The sequence below is a fragment of the Vanacampus margaritifer genome, chromosome 8, assembly GCF_051991255.1.
Source record: "Vanacampus margaritifer isolate UIUO_Vmar chromosome 8, RoL_Vmar_1.0, whole genome shotgun sequence".
Taxonomy (NCBI): Eukaryota; Metazoa; Chordata; class Actinopteri; order Syngnathiformes; family Syngnathidae; genus Vanacampus; species Vanacampus margaritifer.
The window spans coordinates 9,546,198-9,566,354 of NC_135439.1; the positions used below are offsets into that span (position 1 = coordinate 9,546,198).

Sequence of the window (20,157 nt, forward strand, 5' to 3'; positions counted from 1 at the left end):
TCCCAAGAGCTGTACTTGTTTATGGCAGTGTTTTACAACATATATCGAGAAATATTTAAAGGAAAAGTTCATTAAACTCTAGGGAAAATACTTTAAGAGAGAAACAATTTAAATATCTACCGACACACCTGATCTAATATATTTTTCAACATGAATCCCATTTAATTAAATTTCCTTAGGACAGGTAGATTTATATACTCATATTTCAAGTTTTTTTTTTTTTTAGAATAACGTTTGAAATATAAAGAAGTGGAATTTATACAGCCAAGACAAACATATTTGGAGGATTAAGATTAAATTATTAAATAATAGTTGCACTGGATTTTTTTAATGGGAGGGGGCTAATAAAAGAAATGAGTCAATATTACTTCATGTATCACTAAAATGGTACCATGATACCACTTTTTTAGAATCAACTGTGTAAAGTCAATAAGCACAACTGCAGATATTATCAACAGCAGGATTTTGTTGACATTACAATGGACACGCTACAGAGGAAAGAATAGCATTTACAATTCAAATGTATATTTATTTTTGATCATAACCAAGATAGGCCTTTGGATATGTAAATTTCACAGGCTCACTGCAGTTATTCAGGTATGTTACGCCATTTGCACACTAGGTTACGATAAGACATTTTGTTGTTTTAAAAAGGGACACGAACAAGCTGTTTTTTTTGTGTAGTTTATTTGCTGTAAACAGACATTTTTTGTATAAACTGTACAATCTCTATTGTACTAAAGGAATATCCTATTAGTGCCACACACAAAAAAAGGAAAACACGTAAAAGAGGGATTACTTTTGACTGTGCATATGTACAACATAAATTATATTTACTTATTTATAAGCCTCCATGTGAACCGTCTATTGGATGGTTCAGCCACTGCGGCTCGAGGCAAAATAATGAAAAAACACACGAGAATGTGTTCTACCAATTCAATGATGCTGTCAATTTACAGTAGTCTCGTGTGTCTCAGTTCACGTGGTTTTCACTCCAACTCAGTAAAGCGAGCAAACATGGCTTTGCGGACTGCGTCTTTGTACGTGTCTGACGCCGACAGGGTGTAGTTGCTGCCTTTCGTACCGAGACCGGCTCCTTTCGTTCTCAGTTGGGCCTTGAAGAATAGAAAAAATTTAAAGTGTGGAATACATCTTCCCCATTTGTCAATAGAATGCCATGAGATGATTTGATACAGCAAAACTCCTCCTAAATACCTGAATGGGTGCGGTGATGCCCTGCTGGTTGCGACCGAGGCCTTTGCCCTCCTTCCAGCCCATCGCTTGCAACATTTTGCTGCCAATGTTGTCACTGTTTAGGCCATCTTTGGTGGGCTGCTCGTAGTTACTGCAAGAAAAGAAGAAACACGTCAGAATCTACTGTAATCATGTTATAAAGTTTTTAATTAAATATTCTTACACGACTGGTGTTGGCTGGCTGTATTTCTTCTTTTTGGGGGCAGGGGGTTCAGGGATGCCGTATTTTTCCCGTCTCTCGGCTGCTCTGTCTCTGTACTTCAACTATAAACACAAAAGGTTAAATATGAGTATTTATATGCAAGCACCGTGAAAAAGCTTTCGTCAAACCTCTGATTCTCTTCTCTCCAACTCCTCCAATTCAGCTTCACTCATTTGGGATCGTCGCAAAACTTCCAGGTTTTTCTAAGCAAAGAACATCTGACGTGAGCAAAAAGTGTCACCGAGGACGCACAAATAATATTTGTTACCTTGTGGAGGTCGGACAGCTGCTGATGTCGTATTAAGCCTTCTTTATTGGGAAACTGCCTCCGACATAACAAGCAGGCGAGCTTCTTCCAGTCGGTCAACATGTCCTGGCCGCCTTCGCCGCCGTCGGCTGCCTCCTCGGGGTCGCTGTCTCCGCTGTAGGCCGCCACAAGGCCACACTAACAGCGCAAAAGAAGATTTTCACACTCCAATCGAAAGACAAATTGATGGGTCTCTAAAGTGAGAACTGAGACAAAACGCTTACCTTGGATGTATTGGCGGAGCTGGTGGCTACTTCTTCTTCTGGAATGTTTATCATCTCTGGAATCATTCTGTCTAGGACACCGGCTTGCTGAAAGTGGAGTACATCCAACTTAGCGGAAGAATAGCAAATAGTGACGTAAAAGAGGTTGATGAGTGCCGGTGTACCTTTTTCTCAAAAAGTGTGAATCCGGCGTCAGCAGCGGCAGCCTCTCTCCTTTCCTCCTGACTGATTGGATGGAAGCTGCTCTTGAAGTTCTCCTTCTGCTTATTCAGACTTTTAGCCCAGCGTTCCATATCTTTAGCAATCTGGAAGGAAATGATAAATGTCAAGGGAAAGAAAATAGCCGCTTAGTCACTGCGCTGCTGTAGGACAAACGTGCAACCTGCTGAGCGGTTTTGCTCTTGGGCTTCTCCTTCTTCTCCCTTCCTTCGCGGGGTTCTTTCGCGTTTGCTGCCGTGGCAGCAGATGCAGCGTTCGCATCGGCTGAGACGGGGACATACGACTGCTTCTCGCCATCCCAATACAGATACTGCTGAGTCTGAGAGTTGTAGTAATACTGAAAAGGAAAAACAACCAAAAGTGTGTGAAACCAAATAATGACAAGAACACTGATTCTAAAAAAAAAAGTGCTGCTTTGAAATTGTGTACCGCTTACATGCGTGTTTGGGTCGTAGTACAGGCCAGTTTGAGGATCAAAATAATATCCTGATAATTCATCATACTGGTACGTGGATGTATCCGGAACAACTGTGTCAATTAAAAGACATTAACAAACCAAACAACAACAGGAAAAGCAGTCAGGTGAATATGGTAATAATGACAAAATGTTTTATACCGGTGGCGTTGTCTGTCGTTTGTCCCGAGGTTGTAGCAGCAGTGGCGGCCGTTACGGTGGAAGCAGTCACCGCATCGGCAGCTGGGAATTGTCCTGCCTGAGATTTGGCCTCCAACTGCTGAGCCAGTTGCAATGCCTGCAAACCATCTATTTGTTATTCTGTTTCTGTCATGTTCATTAGCGATACCAAAATTACCTGTAGAGCAGGCTGGCCAATTATATGGGGTTGGTAGACTTGCATGGCGGGGGGGAGAACTACTCCGGCAGCAGTCGGAACAATCTTCATATTAGGGGCAGCTGTGATTACAAAGATATAAGTGTTAGGTCGTTAGAAACATAATGATGATGATGATGCAACATTTAGCATTTGCTACCTCCGAGAATGCCGTTCTCCTGTGAAGTGCTGGCTCCTGCAACTTGATAGTACGCCTGGAAACATTGCAGAAACGTCAGCAATATTATTATACTAATATCAAGTCGGTATCTTTCAGTAAAATGGCTCTCGGGGCCATATGCTGCTCTTCCACTAGATGGGACTATGGAGCAACATTTGATTGAATACACATTAATTAGCTGATAGAAAACTCCCAATTTCAAGTGTTACAATGGCGACCTCTTGTGTTCTCCTCACCTGTGACATTGGCGTGTAGCCTTCGTGCAAGAGGCTGTACTCGGACACTCCTTCTGCGGTTGGCTGGGGCTGAAAGAGCAACACAATCAGAAGCTTGCAGAAACTGGTAAGAAAATTAAAAAAAGAAAATATTTCTACCTGACTTGAGGACCACTGGGCTGCAGCGATAGCCGTGCTCGCAACAGAAAAGGCACTGACGCGATTCCCATCGGGGAGTAAAAGATCCCTAGAGTTAGAAAATGAACAATCACTATCCAACTCAATACAAGTCACAAAACAAGGAAGTTGGACAGCTACACACTTTCGAGCACTCTTGGCATAATCCACCCCAATTGTTTTCCCATCCAGTTTAAGAGAAGGCTGCAGTCCTTGTAAGATTGTTAGAAGTTGAGAGGCCTCCTGAGTTCACAAATACATCAGAAATGTATTGATTAATATCCCATCAATGAATAATAAACTGCTATCACAAAAAAAAAAAAAGAGAAGAATGCTTTTTACCAGAGGAGAAGACAGCTGAACAAACGCAAAGCCCCTGTTCTGGCCCGTCTGTTTGTCCTTGATTAGGCGAATGTTGTTGGGAGAAAGATTAGCATATGGCGCCAGGACGGTCATGATGCCTTCCACGGTGCTCAGGGGAGCAATATTTCTCAGGATGATTGCTGTGAATGAGGAAGAACAAATGACCACATGCTGAGCGGCCTTCCGTTCCAGATGAAGCGGCATTCATCAAATTAAAAAGGTCCTTACTGTCACCACAGAAGTCTCCACCGGGCTGAGTTTCATGGATGTCGGCGTTACTGCTCGTCTCGCAATCTGTTGAGAGAAAGACAGGCTTGGTGAATAAATGTAACTTTTAGATGATTTCTACTAAAACCCTTTCAAAAGGTTAAGACCATGTTTTCTAATTCAGCCAATTGAGTGGAATTTAGTTTGAAGTGCATGCTCTCCCTTTCCCATCTGTGTTCATAAGGCTTCTCGACGCCCCCTTTCCCCCCCCACCACAGAAAAAAACCCAACAAAAAAAAAAACCCACTGAGCTGCATCCCAACAATGATGCCACAGTCTGCTTGCATGTTGGGATTCGGTGGCCTCCTGTTGATTTAACTACTTACCAACTTTGACTGCTGAACACCTGAAGCACCTCAGCCGCCTCCGGAAATTGTACAGGCCACACTGCAAGTAACCGTTCACATCATTTTGATTATACACCTGCAAATGCCCTCCTCCACAGCGCTGCCTGAGACAACTTCAAGTCTATATCGGTGCAGCACACGCTACTTACCTGGGATACCACCTAACCTCCAGTTCTTATGCTAATAGATAACTGAATTCAGACTAACATGACTGCAGCTATTTAAAACTCGACGACCAATTGACATGCATGTAGAGTGTGGTAGTTTGCTTTAGCGGAATGAAGACATAGCATCAACTTACAGTATTGCAGAGCCAGTCGCTATAGTTGTGTCGGGGATGACTGTAGTGCATGTCCACATTTTTCCCTTGGATGACCAGACGTTTCTGAAAGAGGAATACAAATGTTAGCAGAGTGTTTGTGGCGTGTGTTGATCTCAACTCAACAGAGCAACCATTTTGGAAGGGGAGAGGAGGGGGTGAGGGACCCCCAGCATGTATCCTTTGTTAAAGACAGACGTGATGTATGTGATGTGTAGAAGGATCTTTAAGTGTTTGGGACCCAAGTGCTCAGGCTGAGCCGGAGTAAAGTGTATTATGTGACCCTAAAAGACAAGTCTGACTGCTTTCTGAAAAACCACAGATGAGCTCCCCACAAAAATATTGGCAAAATGACTATTATAAAAAAATATATATTATTTTTTAAACCCCATCGATTATATATATCTATGTATATTTTTTGCATGGGGCTATCCAATAATTCCAGCGTAACAAATGTATTAATAGTATTAGGTACACGTATTATACATTAAAAAAGATGGCCTCACGAGTCCAAAGAAATTTACAGGATATTACTGGTATTATAATACAAAACAAGGTATTCATCCAGGGAAAGAAAAATTACATAATAGACTTTTTTTTTTGATTAATCAAAACATTAAGGTTGCCTTTGGGGTAATTTTCCCTATATCTCCAAGATTAAAACTAGACTTGGCGATTGTGAAGCAACCTGATTGGTCTCCATCCATCGGGTAGCATCTTGCAAGTGATAAAAGTCCACGAAGGCGAAACCACGGCTTATACCTAGAGACAGCATTCAAATATAGACGGGAGGCGTGTTAGTTAAGAGTCCATGGGCATATTATTAAAACTGTTCCACAAACTGCTTCACGACCCAGGCCTTGATTGGTAAACAACAGGCCAATCCTTAAAGAGTTTTACCACAGTAAAACAAAAAGGAAAGAGGAAAACACTGCCCGATACCACAGATCAACAAACGTGTCCCTATTGCTCTTCTTACTTACCTGTAAAGGATTCCTAATCATCTTTAATGATGACAATTATTTTTTAAGAGCTAATCTGACCATGTCGCTATTGGGTAAATGGGTCTGACTGGAAGCAGATTTGCCCTATGGTCAAAGACTCGGGGAAAGTCAAGGTCCACCATGTGCAACCAGTCTCACCTGTTTTCTTTTTCATCAGTCTGACATCGGCAGGCTGGGGACCCTCCAGCTGATCAATGGCGAAACATATCTGAATGACGCACAAGATCGTTACGATAAGAAAGGCCTTCTTGCACACTATTGCCCGCATGCAAGTACAAAAATACACACATCTTCCTCAGTGACGTGAGAAGAAAGACCCCATAGCATGATGGTCTTGCTCCTCTTCTCATCCCCAGGTTCTCTTCTGTAATCCTGATCTAGGTAGTCGCCATCGGAGTGATATCCATCTTCTGATCTGTCACTGTTGCGTCTTTTCCGCTCTCTTGGCTAGAATACAAACAGACCGCACATCAGTTACTCTTGCATTATTATTAAGCAATTGGAATTTGACATACAGCGAGCTCCTGTTTTTCATGGATACAGGGATGTGATTTGACCAAAGTGAAACTATCTGAAAATTTAGCCGGGGGTCTGGGGGCCGCTGGCACCCAGCTAGGTCCAGGGCAGTGCCCTGGTGGGGGGACAAGGGGGGGGCGAAGCCGCCCGGAGCTCATGGGTTTTCCGTGTTTTTAAGTACTTTCAATGCACTCACATGACAAAGAAATAGACAAAACAACAGCATAAATTTTCAATGTATATTGAACTATCCCATATAAAATGGCAGTTTTAGTCAACTCAAAATCAGTCACATTCAAAAACATTGGACTGCCTTTGCTTTTAAAAACTATCACTGAGAATATCATCATATCTAACTCATGTGATTACTAAGTTAACACATAAATGTTGAAGAGTTCAAATTTCATGAACAAATAATTGTATCATGACCAAATGAAAAGTAACTCATATTAGAGCATACCACAAATGTCTTTGTTATAGCAGAAGATGTTATCTGTCGGAGTCATGTGCATACACAATGAACCACTAAAAAACAAAATAAAACAAAATAAAAAATCGGATTTTTTTTTTTGGGGGGGGGGGGATAAAAAAAGCGGAATTCCGCGAATTAGCGGAAAAATCACATCCCTGTGGATAATAGTATTCCTGTAACACCTCTTCTCACTAATGCTGTCAAGATTACGGTGTAATCACCTCTGGACTGTCTCTGGATCCTCGACGATCTCTGTCTCTGTCTCGCTCTCCGTCCCGGTCTCTGTCTCTGTCTCGCTCTCCGTCCCGGTCTCTGTCTCGCTCTCGCTCTCCATCTCGGTCTCTGTCTCGCTCTCCATCTCGGTCTCTGTCTCGCTCTCCATCTCGCTCTCCTTCATTGCGATCGCCACGTCTCTCATCCGACCAGCGGCGATCACGCTCTTGATCCCTCTCTCGTCTGTCCCGCCAATCAGAAGAGTCGCGGGGAGCGTCGGAGCCATACCTGCCACTCCGTTCAGTCCGACTAATCCTAATACGGGGTATTGCAAAAGACAATTTAAGTATGTCAAAAGGACAAACCATACCTTACAATCAATTATTCACTTCCACTTAAAATGTTCAAGTAAGGCAATTTATTTATTTAATAAATGTATCTGCTCACCTAGCTATACCAGTGGCATACAGTGTCAGGTGCAACAATTACTAGGTCAACTAGAACATTGTGATTTCCAAGGAATTTTGCACAAGTTATCATTTGAAAATGAAAGTGGTTATCAGTTTCCTACATTGTTAAATCATTGTTGACCTTTATTGAATATATCATTTATACCGTAACAGTTTCAATCAAGTTTGTTGATCCAAGACAGTTAATACCTGCTATCGTGGTGCTGGAACTCACCTCTTGTCTGCTCCCATTTGTCCCGACTTTTTCCACACGACCCTCTACAAACCAAGCATAAATAAAAGCTTGTTTAAATGTTGTTTTTTAAAAAAAAAAATATATATATATATATACACATGCATACACAAAGGCAAAATGCGGCAACGGAAAGAAACGCTATGGCCGCACAACAACGTACTAATTTCCACCTCCATCATTTCAAATACGACTTTCAACGATGTGACCCGAAATAAATTGACGAGCACACATTTAAATTTCAGTAACTCACCCGTGTGGGTCTGTTATTTAAACTAGTGGTGTAAGATCTTAAACTTGATATTTTCGAAGTTGACAACCAGCTATATTCAAGGACGTGTCTCATGAAAGAACGACGACACCTTCTTCTTCCCAAGATGCAACAGGGTTTTCACTGCATCACATCAAAACACTATTATCCCGATTTTGCCTCACAGGATGTTGATGAATCATATTGTAAGGCTATTTATTTTCCATTTTCGCCATGCATGATTATATGACGTGTAATTAAGATATAAGTAGGATTATATGCATTTGCATTGCGGTGAATTGTGACATAAATGGCCCAAATGAAACCCGACTATATCCTGAATACAAACAAGAGGGAATGAAAATATTATTATACTATTTTGTTTGTGCGATTCACAAAAATCCCTCGATAAGTCATGCAAAGGCTGACGATGCAAGTGCAAATTGCGTTGTCCTGCTTTGTCGAATTTGTTATTTGCGTTTTGCATGTGCCAAACACCGCAGAAGCGACGAATTAACGTAACGTAAATTGCGCGATCTATTGTGGGCATCAACACTTTCAAGTTCTTGCCGTGTTTGCTTTGTCTATTTGCATCGCTTCGGGAACAGTTTTGTTTACTCACCAGAAGTGCTCTACAGTCACGACACATTTCCCAACTATGGAAGCCCATTCCCAGCAGTAAAACAAAACAAAACCCTGCATACATACTTTTCGTTTTAATACATTGCAATGTGTTTATGCATACATACTGCTCAAGTGTTCTTATGCAAGGCACTCTGTGGCAAAACATCTGTGTTGTTCCAAGATAAGTAAAAGTAAACATCAGTCATTTTATGAGCCCGCCAATAAAATGGTGTGCCTGCAACCTGTGTCTGTATGGAGACGTGTTTTGATGATTAAAGTTTAAATGCCACATCTCATTTCTACTTTTGATTTGAGTTAGAATAAGGATATGCCTGAGAATAAAATTTTAGAATTAAGACAACAAATATAAAATGATTTTCATTTAATAATCTGTTGTACTTCGTTCTATTTTTGAAGAATCAACACACGAGTGAAGCACAATGAAAAGGTTCATGGGTACAAGGAAAAACAAGGTTGGGAACACCTGTTTTAAGAGTCAGAAGCCTCTAGATTAGAACAAATAAAAAGTAAAGTTTTCATCTGATGCATGCAAAAATAGTCTTCACAAACACTATTGGAATGTCCTGACTAATAAACGCTTATATTCTATAGAATTAAATATTAAAACATTTTTGGCTGTAGTCCACAGTGGTATGAAACGGCACAATATTTTATTGGAAAGCATAAACACTATTCAGATACAAGGAGGGCAATATACCAATACATGTATTGCAAAATTGAAATAACAGCAACCTACTGAGCCATTGAAAAACCTTGTTTGAAACAACACAAAAAAGTCAATATTGGTTTCATTTTCAACAGTGTTTTTCTTATATTTTATTACAGTATGTAAATGGTGACACATGAACAAAGAGTGCACTGTACACAGTCATTAAAGACTACACAACAAGACAACTTGGCACAAGAGGATGGTCCCCAATCATCAATTCTGTGCTGTGTTATTAACATGATGTAAAACAAGTGGTCCAATGAGACCTTCTGTTACCACACCAGAACCAAAGTCTCCAAAATGTTAAAATCAAAGTTTTTGATGGTTATGTTTTTGTTTCTTAAAAATGCCATGCCCAAATAACACACACTCAGATAACCATTTCCAGTATACTGCACACAAAGTTGGTGGAATCATATAAAACAAGCAAAACTAGTGATACAATCTTAAAATCATCATCAAAAAGGAGGCTGGAATCCATCACGCAAACTTAAAAAAAAGAAAAAGTGGGCCACTGGGAGATGGGATGAGAGCATCGGTATGCTGCAATTTTCCATGATGACGTTTAAGTCAAAGTCTCGCCTTTTGTCACCTGAAAAAGATATAATTATGTAGAGGTAGAGATTTAGAAATTGCAAAGACAATATTGCTACCACTAGACAAAACAAAGGGGATGAACTTGAATACTCACACGCCAGACACATTTGAACAAAATTGTTTTGTTATTGGAAAACTCATTTTTAAGGCTTATACCTCATTGTTTACTTTTCGGAGCTATACAAGGCTATCATATTTATTGGGATTTCACAAGCAAACAGCGCATTAAACTCATATCCACTCCATCTGGTGCAAAGTCACACACTGCAATTCTCATTTGAGTAATCCACTGTTTTCTGGAATTCAAAAGTATCCATGTTATATTTATCCCTTTTTTTTGGCAGTTGAAGGGCTTGTGTTCATACATTCTCCTACTATTGTGAACAGAGCAGGAAGCGAAATGGGCACTGGTTAGTTGCTGGTGTAAGAAGTCTATAAAGTTAAAAGTGATGTTTAATGTATTGTTCATTTATCTATTTTCTTAGTAATTTATATTTATTTAACATTGGGACGCCAAACTAGGGACGTGGTTGTGCTGAGAGACAAGATCAGAGAATTCTGTGGCTGAAGCATTTAAGACAATTACTTCGATGTGCCGAATATGAAAATATTTTTAAAGAAAATTCATCCGTATAGTATGTTAGAATTTATGTCATTAATAGGTGAAATCAATAACATTCATCATACTTACTCTTGCTTCAATGTATTCGATTCTCCTCTCCAAGGCTGTCAACTTCTCATTGAGGGTAGCCAAGCGGGATCGACATGACATGTCTAAATTAGAGACACAATAAAAACGTATATTCATCAGCGCATTCAAAATATACATTTACCACCACCACAATTGACATGTGTGCACACAATGAGCAGACTTTTGTGTAAATTCGTATTTATTCTATTTACCAAGCACAGCTACAAGCATTTAGCCGTGGCGAGCGGTGCTAACAGGCTAGCTACTACAATACATTTGTTGAGATCAGTTTAGGCGTGATATGTCGTTTCGGGCGAATATTTGCTAACAACCAGGCTACATTGTAATACTGTAATATAGTTTGTCATCAATGTGCCATGTTTAAAGAAGGACAACAAAATACACCCACAAGCTAGATGCTATCTGGGAGTGGCTACGGTGGACATCACCAGCTAGCTAGCCAAACGCTAGGAACATCCCAACCTGAATCATACACCGTTGAAAGAGAATGCTTACCAAAAGAGTTAAGGAAGTCAGTAATTTTCTTGATACTGCTCGTGATTACTTCGATGTACTCCCGGTTGGCCCAGTCTTGGTGAATTTCTCTCTGCACTGGATCTTCCTGGCCGGCCATGTTGGACGAGTAGTTTCGCTTTGCGTCAAGCTAGCGTTCAGCTATTAAAACCGGAAATAAACAGGAAGAGTCGGCAAAATAAACTACTGTCTATTTTAGGGAATTAAGATTACAGTAACGTTCTTGATAAAAATGCAGTTTTAACCCGTGGGCAGTATTTTATTTTGAAATGGCTTGGTCAGAACCGACAAAAAGCCAAAAATGGTCACAATAACGCCTAGGGGATTTATAATTAAATGCTAAAAACAATACAAAACAAAACCAGTTGCTTTAATATAAGTTTGTGCAACACACTTTAATTCTACACGTTGAAAACCATTCTAGTGGCATTATTTAAGTTTCATACTGTAAACAGCTTTGTTTACATTAACTAAGCATATTACAAATACAGTACCCACATCTGCCCATAAACAGTAGACTACTTCTTCCTTAAACTAAATGGTTCATTGATACTGACAAAAGAGGTATGACTATTTATAAAGTACTGTAATAATAGATAGGTTTACTGTATAACTTTTTATTTTGAATAGGTCGTATTAAATCTCATTACATTGTGCTGGTGTATGTACTGTAACCAGTGATGTACTTCATAAACTACGCATTGCAAACCAGGCAATTTAAAATGTTTATTGTTGGCTTTAAATAATTTTGTGATATCAGCCTACATCGTGTCTGAATCAGTCTTTTACATATCCATCAGAAACTCCCCATACAAAAACGGTTTCAAGGTGTCTCATCATTAAGTAAAATGTGACTGAATAGTCATGATGTATTACGCATATCATATTTTTTTATGGGCTTGTTCAATTACACTGTGGCAGTGGAGCAGATAACAAAAGGCACAAATACATAAATCGTGACTACATACTTTACTGCTTAAGCAGCTGTTTAATATCTGTTTCTATGTCAATGGTGTGAAAATTCCTGCTGTAGCGCTTATAGGGCTGCCCATCTGGACCAACCAGGAACTTCTCAAAGTTCCAGGACACATCACTGCGACTGACAGGACTCCAAATGATGAACTTTGGATCCGTCATGAGAGCCATGGCATCGTCACAGGGAAATGGGAGCTTTTCCTTCAAAAATACAAACAAGGGGTGGGCATTCTTTCCATTCACTTCCACCTTCTCGAGAAGCTGGAACTTCGGTTCGAAGCCATTCCCTGGACGGACGGACTTAAGTGACTTCAAGATCTCTTCATTTTTGCAGTTTTCCTTTGATCAAAACAAATCAGAAATAGTCAATTCAGAATGCAGATCATGTCAAAAATGTGTAAGGGTTTTACCATCCATCTTTTACTTGAATTAAAATTAAATCACAATTATTATTATTAATAGTCTCCCTAACAGCTGTACCGTTTGAAGTTCGACCTAATTCCCCACTACTATCGTACACATACTTTACATCATTAGTAGCGGTTCAGAATCGATATTTATTTAATTAATGCCTGGGAACATTAGATTGACATGGCGGCAAAGAGAGAATCATATCTGATTGGGTGGAAAATCTAACAAGCACAATGAAATGGAGAGAATGCAATTTCATGGAACAAATATTAGAATTTAGATTGTAAATATAGGCCAGTGCTTCCTTGATGAGTTATCACCATGCCACCCAAAATTGAGATTCCGATTCTCCATTAAACTTCATATCATGGTAAACACGTTAGAAATGCTAGTGGATAATGACAGGGTGGACCTTCACCGGACCCTGTACTGTTGAACAGACACCCGGCCTCACATGTACTTATGTACAATGTTCTTAAGAAAGTTCACGACACATCAGAGTTCATTTGAAATGTTTTTCTACCTGATGTCCAAATTGATTGCAGGGTACACCCAGAACGACGAGGCCTTGAGCAGAATAGCGGCAGTGAAGGTCGTTCATCTGGGTGTAATCCCTGGTTGTTGTTCCTCAAAGAGACGCCACATTTTCAACGAGGACCACCTTCCCCTTCAGTGAAGAGAAACTCAAGCTTTCTCCAGTCAGTAATTTAGCTGTCAGGTCGTAAAATCGCCTAGCAGCCATTCTTATTCCGGAAGTGTAGATCGTTAATTTAGAAAGTTTAATTTCTCAGGGAAGCGGGTCCCGCTAATGTATTATCAACAATTTAGTCCAGCCCACTTTTACTGTTTATATGGGCGTCGCGAAACAAGGAAACAGCAATCACAGTGTACGTTGTTTGTACTTTTCGCTGTTTTGCACCATTTTTTGTTATTTCGAACGTTTATTGTGTTACAAATTGGAAAAGAAGAAATCCATTTGAACAAGTGCGTTTTCTTTTGGTGGCCTTGTCAACAACCAACATGTTTATAACTGTTATCCACCCCTCTTACTGGCTCTAATGGTACATTCCAGGAAGTTTAATTCATCGTGCGGCCAGGTGGTTTGGTCGCATAAATCCAGTCCACAAAGGATGAGTGAAAAATCCTGCTTTTACCCAATTGTGGCTTTTCCCAACATTTTATCACAGTTGCGATTATACAACGACTTTTAAAGGATAATTTCCGCCTGTCATTATTATGTCAGAGTGGACGTATCTGTGTGTGGCCGTTAGCTTGTTCGTCACTATTTTGTTACTTGCAGGATACTTATTGTACTCCGGACTCTTGTCAGATATTGTCATATCAACCGGCTCCCCTCCTATAAAAAAGGTGACGTTCGTATACAAGTTTAAAGAAGGATCGTATAAAAAATGCGCAGAACTGTTGAAAGAGGCCAACAGTATCGGACCTGCGCTTTCTTGCATCGGAATATTCTATGATGATCCCAAAAAGGTAAGCAAAACACGCACCAGAAGTTATGAGGATGAGGCATATTTAATTATACTGTTATTTTAGTTTGTAGCACTTCCTCTCAAAGTGTTGGATTTCAGTGATGAAAAGTCAGGCAATACTTAGATTTAGTCGGCAGATGGCGACAACACATTTCTTTACACAATATACTGCAGCAGAAGGCTACAGAATGGAAATACTTGCCATGACACAATTTTCAAATAAATAAGCACAATACTTTGGCTTTCATGCATGTCAAAATTAGTATGAAAATAGTCAATTTAGTAATAATGAACTGAATTTACAGTTTGGCAAATGAGACACTTATCATTGTGCTTTTCTTTGAGTGTTACTTTTGCACATCTGGACGGGGTGTGTGCAGATTCAGATTTTAACCAAATACTGTACATGCTGCAGTTTAGGCTGCTTGGACGTGTTGATAAACCCCAGCATAATTTAAGATCGCTGGAGAGACGATCAGTATTGACCCTCGGTCACAATTTTCTGTAATGGTGTTTGGCTTAATTTTATTTAGTGCGGTCTAAGGAAGTGTCACTAAATGTGCCTTTTCCAAATTGTATTTTTTGGCAACACAGTGAGCTAGTGGTTAGTGCATCTCCATCACAGCTCTGTAACTAGGTGGCGACCAGTCCAGGGTGTACCCCGCTTCTCACTCAAAGCTTAAATGGAGTCTGCGATCCTTTGACTTGAGTGAAACCTTTATTATAAAATAGAAAACATGAGACATTTTTAAATAATGTCAGGTTACTTGTCACTTCCTGTTACTTCCTTCCCCCAGATCAGGTCATCTGAAGCATCCAAATCATCTGTGCTTAATTACTGTGCATGTGTTGCAAACTAGTAGGCTTTCATCCTCCCAGAACACTCCATATAAAATTTAGTGAGGTGGAATTGTTTGAGATGTTTTCCTACCTTCTGTTCATGAGAGCTTATCCAAACATATCTGAGGCTGTGCACAGCAGGCAATAATATCTGTTGGAACCACTCCTGATACCTAATCCTGCACATGCTCTGCAGTCTTCCAACTCATGCGGTGCGTTTTCCCACCTGTGAGTCCAACAGACATACTTTATTTTCCAATCGGCTTAATCCAAACAGAACTAGAAATGTAGAAACGTCTTACCTTGGAATGCTTAATGGCAATTGTTTAATGACATACAGACAGACAGATTTGGAATATTACAGTGTTAAGAAGCTGGAAGTTCTATCATAATGTAAGGATGGATATTTTGCAAGACAGTCTAACAGTTCATCATGCTGTGTATAATAATAATAATAATATTAATAATAAAAAAATTTAAAAAGCCAAATATGGTAAAAAATTCTCTCACTAGCCCAAAAGGAAGCCCAATCTTATACTTGGAGTATACGGGTCCTTCAGCTATAAGAAGAGCTGTTAAAAAGATTATTTTTTTTAAATCAGATTAGTCACATCTTAGAATTCTGATTAATCACGATTAATCGCTTAATTAAAAAGGCTTTGTTTGCTCAACCTTTTTCCGGCAAAATTTGACGAGCACCTGTTATCTGTTCATTCTTTTGACATTTAATGTTATGAGGACGTCTTCCACATTTTTTGATCCACTGCACGCTCTCATCCTCCTCTTTTTCTAATCAGTTAATTACTTGCGTAATTTAAAATGGGGAAAAAATGACCCCAATATTTTGACATGAACAAATATTCTGAATGTCATACGCAAACATTTATGAAATGCTTTACTTGAATGCATGTAGTTATGTTCATTGCTCAAATACAACCTGTGCTGCCTTTAACGTAACCATCCGCTATATCAAGCTAAAGGATCATCTGCGGTCAAAATTAATAGTGTGATTAATCTGCATTAATACATGATTAATGCGATAATTTTTTTGTGATTAATTAATTAGTTTAAGCTTTAACTTTGACAGCCCTAGCTATAAGTGACCCAATATATGCGTGTGTATATATATATATATATAAATATATATATATAGTTAGTTCAAGTACATCCATTTTTTTGGTATTAGTTAATCTGAAGACTGCTGTCAATCCAAATTTAGAACAAAAGGAATTACACATTTTGTCTGTAAAACACACGCATAACCTTTGCTAGTTTACAAAAGGAAACACCGTAGTCACATGGGCTAACAATTACCATCTTATATAGCGACGTTGTTAGCCTTAAGCAACACATATCTGAACATAAACGCTAATGCATTTATAAAGATAATATAACAATACTCACACTCACAGGCATTTATTGTTTATACTTTGCAATCTATGACTGCCTTCCTGAAAGTCTTCAGAACTGTCTTATACTGCCGCCAGGTGGCCAATGTATGCACACCAGAATTAGTGTGAATTATTATTATTTTTAATTATATTTAATTATGTCATGACTGTATGTTTTTATAAGGTAAAATATAGAGTGCAATTCTTCTCATTCCATTCATTTAAATGGGGAGAGATGAGGATAAGCGGTTCAGATGATGGATGGATTTGAGATATAAAGTGCTCTGAATTATGAGCATATCTTATTACATTCCTGCAATTGTGATTGACCCATTATGTAATTGTTGTCAACTACCTGTATATGATCTTTTAATAGTTGCCTCACCTCACATGGCTCAGACGTGGAATCTTCCTCGCTCCGTCTTAAAGCTTCTTTTCAAAATCTGACAATTAGGATAGCACTGCACGGTCTCAGCCAACTCTTGATTTAGGTTCAAATAATTGGTGTAATGATCTCAGCTCATTAGAGTCCAATCCGCTGGATGCTTTCAGTCCTAGACAGGAACCCCAGAGAGTGCTCTCAAATAGGAGGACTCCCATTTGGTGTCTAACTGGGGAGACACTTGCTATTGATGTTTGCGGTGAGAAGATTTTTTCAAAAGGTGCAGCTGACAGAGGAGAAGTGTCTGCATGACTACTTTGGTCCCCCGACTTGTTTTTCCCGTACCCCGTTCTCACGTTTACCTCCGTTAATTATTTCCTCTGCGGAAACTAAAGACCTCAACAAGGACTTCAGTTTGTCCTGTGATGGTTGCCATGGATACAAGTCTGGAGTGGCTCTTTTTGTTCCCTAAAAAAAAAGCGATCACATATTCTGGGCCCCGCTCATGAATTCCTCCTCCCTGACAACTCTTCAATTCCAAGCGGTGTTTCCCTGACCTAATATGGCCTCTTCTCTGCCCTGTGGCGTACTTCATCCTCTACAAAGATGTTTACATCCTATCCACGTTCTCATAAGCAGCCAAGGCCAGTGTTTTGACATAGATTGTCTTCATTAAAATCACTGTTGGTGAGATGACACGTTTGAAAGTTTTCAAAAAGCCTCGTTGAGGTCATAACATGATGGAAGCTGAGAAGGACGAGTTGGTCGGGAGATGCGAATTAGTGCAGCTGGTATGCTTTGTGGAAGCTGATGAAATAGTCGACAATCTCGCTAACGCTGTCTCTGACAGAAAGTCCATGTGAAACTACTTTATATGCCAGTGAATAGTTTGCCTTTCTATTGCCTCACTCGGCATACTGTAAATCATAAAAAACATTTTAATTCTATCCTACTGCGATGCATTGGATGAATAGTCACTTGTCCTCTGTCGAATTGTTTTATTTGGGATGTCCATGACATTTATCCATTGCTGTCCTTTATCCTAATCAGAGTTATAGGGAAGATTACTCACTCTCAATGTGATTGAACGGTGATTCCCACCCTATTTTTCACACTGCACTTAGCACTCCGTAGTGCGCCGTTGACAAACCCATTTATTGTGTGTGTGCTGTGAGGGTGCAAGGATGGAGTGCCGTGTTACATCATGATAGGACTTGCAAAATGTTCATTTGGTGTGATGTGCCCTCGAATTGAAAAAATCTTCAATTTAAGATTGACGTCGTAGTGATGTCACAACGTCATGGCGGAGTGATTTCAGAGCGCTAACATTAAATAAACCAGTGCGAAAAGCCTCCGGGTTACTTCCTGGTTGGTTGCTACACAAGTACAGTACTTCAAAGTAATGGCCCTTGCATGCTGCCATGAGGTGAACACCAAGAAAAACAATTGCAGTGCGAAAAGGTCTAAAGAAGGCATTTTCACACTCACCTTTTGAAATAGACTTATTTAAGCATTTTTTGGAATGTCATCAAAAACAAAAGTATGGGGAAAAAAATCGAAAACATTCGTTTGAACTCTCACATGGAGAGATCAAAGACATACAAGATGAGACGTCTCCCTCTGTGTGGCAGTGACCTGCAGTTGATCTTTTTTTTGCTTAGTGTTGTCAGTTTCTTGTGGACAAAAGTCAAACAAATAGGCTTGAATTGGGGATCTTATTACATTTGGAAAATGCTGTCTCGCACCTCTCTCTGGGAACCTTGCTGATAGAATAAAATAATTTTGTCTCTGAATACATTTGTATAAATTCATCACAAAGGCAAGGTAGTTTAAAGTTTCCATCAACATAGCATGTTGTTTGTTTAGCAAATTTGGAGTAGATTGCCTGGGGGCAACATCCCTCTGACAAACCAACACAACAGTTACCTGCCAAACATGCTATATAGAAGGGGCAGAGGGACAATTGTTTCAGTGTAATATTATTTTTTTTTAAATGGCAGTTTAGGATTAACTCATTCACTGCCATTGACGGCTATAAACGTCAAAAATTCATTTATAATATTTCTATTAGTTTAAAATGTTTTCCACTTTTGTTCACAATGGTATGAAACCTAGAATTTGTTTGTATTGTACATTTAGAACAGATATACTAGTGAAGTCATGCGATTAATTACGATTAAAAACTTTAATTGCCTGACTCCCCGAATTTTTAATAATCTTTTCTTTTTTTTATCCATTCACTGCCATTAACGGCTATAAACGTCAAAAATTCATTTTAACTAGTCATATTAGTTTAACATTTTTTCCACTTTTGTTAAAAATAGTATGAAAACCTAGAATTTTTTTATTGTACATTTAGAACAGATGTAAAATTTGTGATTAATCGTGAGTTAACTAGTGAAGTCATGCGATTAATTACAATAAAAAATGTTAATCGCCTCTTGCCTTTAATTTTTAATAATCTTTTTTTTTTTTTTTAATGAATTTATGGCAGCAAATGAGTTAATGTAATACATTTTCTGCAGCTGGTGTTGATTTACTTTGATAGTACCGGTAATACTAAGATGTCTACATTGAGGAAGTAAATTTGCCTTGTAGCCAGACAAAATGATTACTAAAATATTATTATTTAAAATCATCTTAATGATATATTTTCCACAAAGTGTATTTAATAGGATTGCATTTGTAACCTGGCTATTTCCACACATGGTCGTGCGGTCATGCAGAGAGGCAAAACAAGAGGCTATTTCTTTTTCTGGATTCTTTACATGTAGTCTTGCGGCTATCGATAAACCCAGTGGGCTGAGAGTTCCCACTGTGAACTACCAAAAGATCCATCCATGTTGTCAAAAATGTGCGCGCAACCGTGCACTATTTGACCATTCGTGAGCAGAATCTGTAACACATTGATGCAAACAATCTCAATATTTCACAATGTGTTTGATGCATATTTTGCATCCTCTGATATGCTATCACTACTATTGATTTCGAACAATCATTAGATGCTATGTTGAGCTTGCATCTGGGATTATCTCTCATTCAGTTGAGATTTATTGAACGCCTTAAATGCTTACAGCTACTCGTCCACACTTTTTCAGTTCCACTAAAAAGACACAAGTGATATATTATTCAAGTGCATTTTAAGAGGCTGATATAGCTCAAAATCTTGTGGAACCTCCAAAGTTGTGCACAACTTGCTGAATGACCCTGGTTGACTTCCAATTCTTAAATGCTTTCCATTACATATACTGTCGACTGAATTGACTTGTTCTAGGCTTACCTGTTACCTTTCTGTGAAATAATACAAAGAAAAAGGAAAACAGTCTTTCTTTAGTTGTCCACTGTGTTTTTGTTGACTGATATCTATCTGCGTGATGAAAATAGAAACGTTTTGTCTGACTTTTGAGATATAAGGCTACAGTAGTTTTCC

The 20,157-nt window shown here is 39.1% G+C and overlaps 4 protein-coding genes across 4 annotated transcripts in view; 1 reads left to right on the forward strand and 3 right to left on the reverse strand.

The window, feature by feature from the left end:
- Positions 1-668: 668 nt before the first annotated feature.
- Positions 669-8,201, reverse strand: rbm5 (RNA binding motif protein 5). Its single transcript, XM_077573559.1, has 25 exons — positions 8,066-8,201; positions 7,795-7,838; positions 7,119-7,425; positions 6,198-6,356; positions 6,048-6,117; positions 5,594-5,667; positions 4,888-4,971; positions 4,566-4,626; positions 4,201-4,266; positions 3,952-4,112; positions 3,755-3,852; positions 3,592-3,679; positions 3,454-3,522; positions 3,197-3,251; positions 3,019-3,119; positions 2,823-2,958; positions 2,643-2,734; positions 2,370-2,543; positions 2,152-2,292; positions 1,988-2,074; positions 1,725-1,901; positions 1,585-1,659; positions 1,418-1,518; positions 1,216-1,345; positions 669-1,115 (listed from the first exon to the last, which is right to left on the reverse strand). The coding sequence occupies exons 1-25, from the start codon at positions 8,156-8,158 to the stop codon at positions 990-992; spliced, it is 2,769 nt and encodes a 922-aa protein (XP_077429685.1). The 5' UTR covers positions 8,159-8,201; the 3' UTR covers positions 669-989.
- A 1,288-nt stretch (positions 8,202-9,489) lies between these two features.
- brk1 (BRICK1 subunit of SCAR/WAVE actin nucleating complex) lies at positions 9,490-11,388 on the reverse strand. Its single transcript, XM_077573388.1, has 3 exons — positions 11,221-11,388; positions 10,705-10,787; positions 9,490-10,008 (listed from the first exon to the last, which is right to left on the reverse strand). The coding sequence occupies exons 1-3, from the start codon at positions 11,336-11,338 to the stop codon at positions 9,982-9,984; spliced, it is 228 nt and encodes a 75-aa protein (XP_077429514.1). The 5' UTR covers positions 11,339-11,388; the 3' UTR covers positions 9,490-9,981.
- A 562-nt stretch (positions 11,389-11,950) lies between these two features.
- gpx1a (glutathione peroxidase 1a) lies at positions 11,951-13,473 on the reverse strand. Its single transcript, XM_077574011.1, has 2 exons — positions 13,148-13,473; positions 11,951-12,552 (listed from the first exon to the last, which is right to left on the reverse strand). The coding sequence occupies exons 1-2, from the start codon at positions 13,364-13,366 to the stop codon at positions 12,208-12,210; spliced, it is 564 nt and encodes a 187-aa protein (XP_077430137.1). The 5' UTR covers positions 13,367-13,473; the 3' UTR covers positions 11,951-12,207.
- A 199-nt stretch (positions 13,474-13,672) lies between these two features.
- Positions 13,673-20,157, forward strand: part of tex264b (testis expressed 264, ER-phagy receptor b) — a 33,410-nt gene continuing 26,925 nt past the window's right edge. Inside the window, exon 1 of the mRNA XM_077574010.1 lies at positions 13,673-14,115. Coding sequence (XP_077430136.1) covers positions 13,861-14,115 — 255 coding nt within the window. The 5' untranslated portion in view covers positions 13,673-13,860. The remainder of the gene's footprint in view (positions 14,116-20,157) is intronic.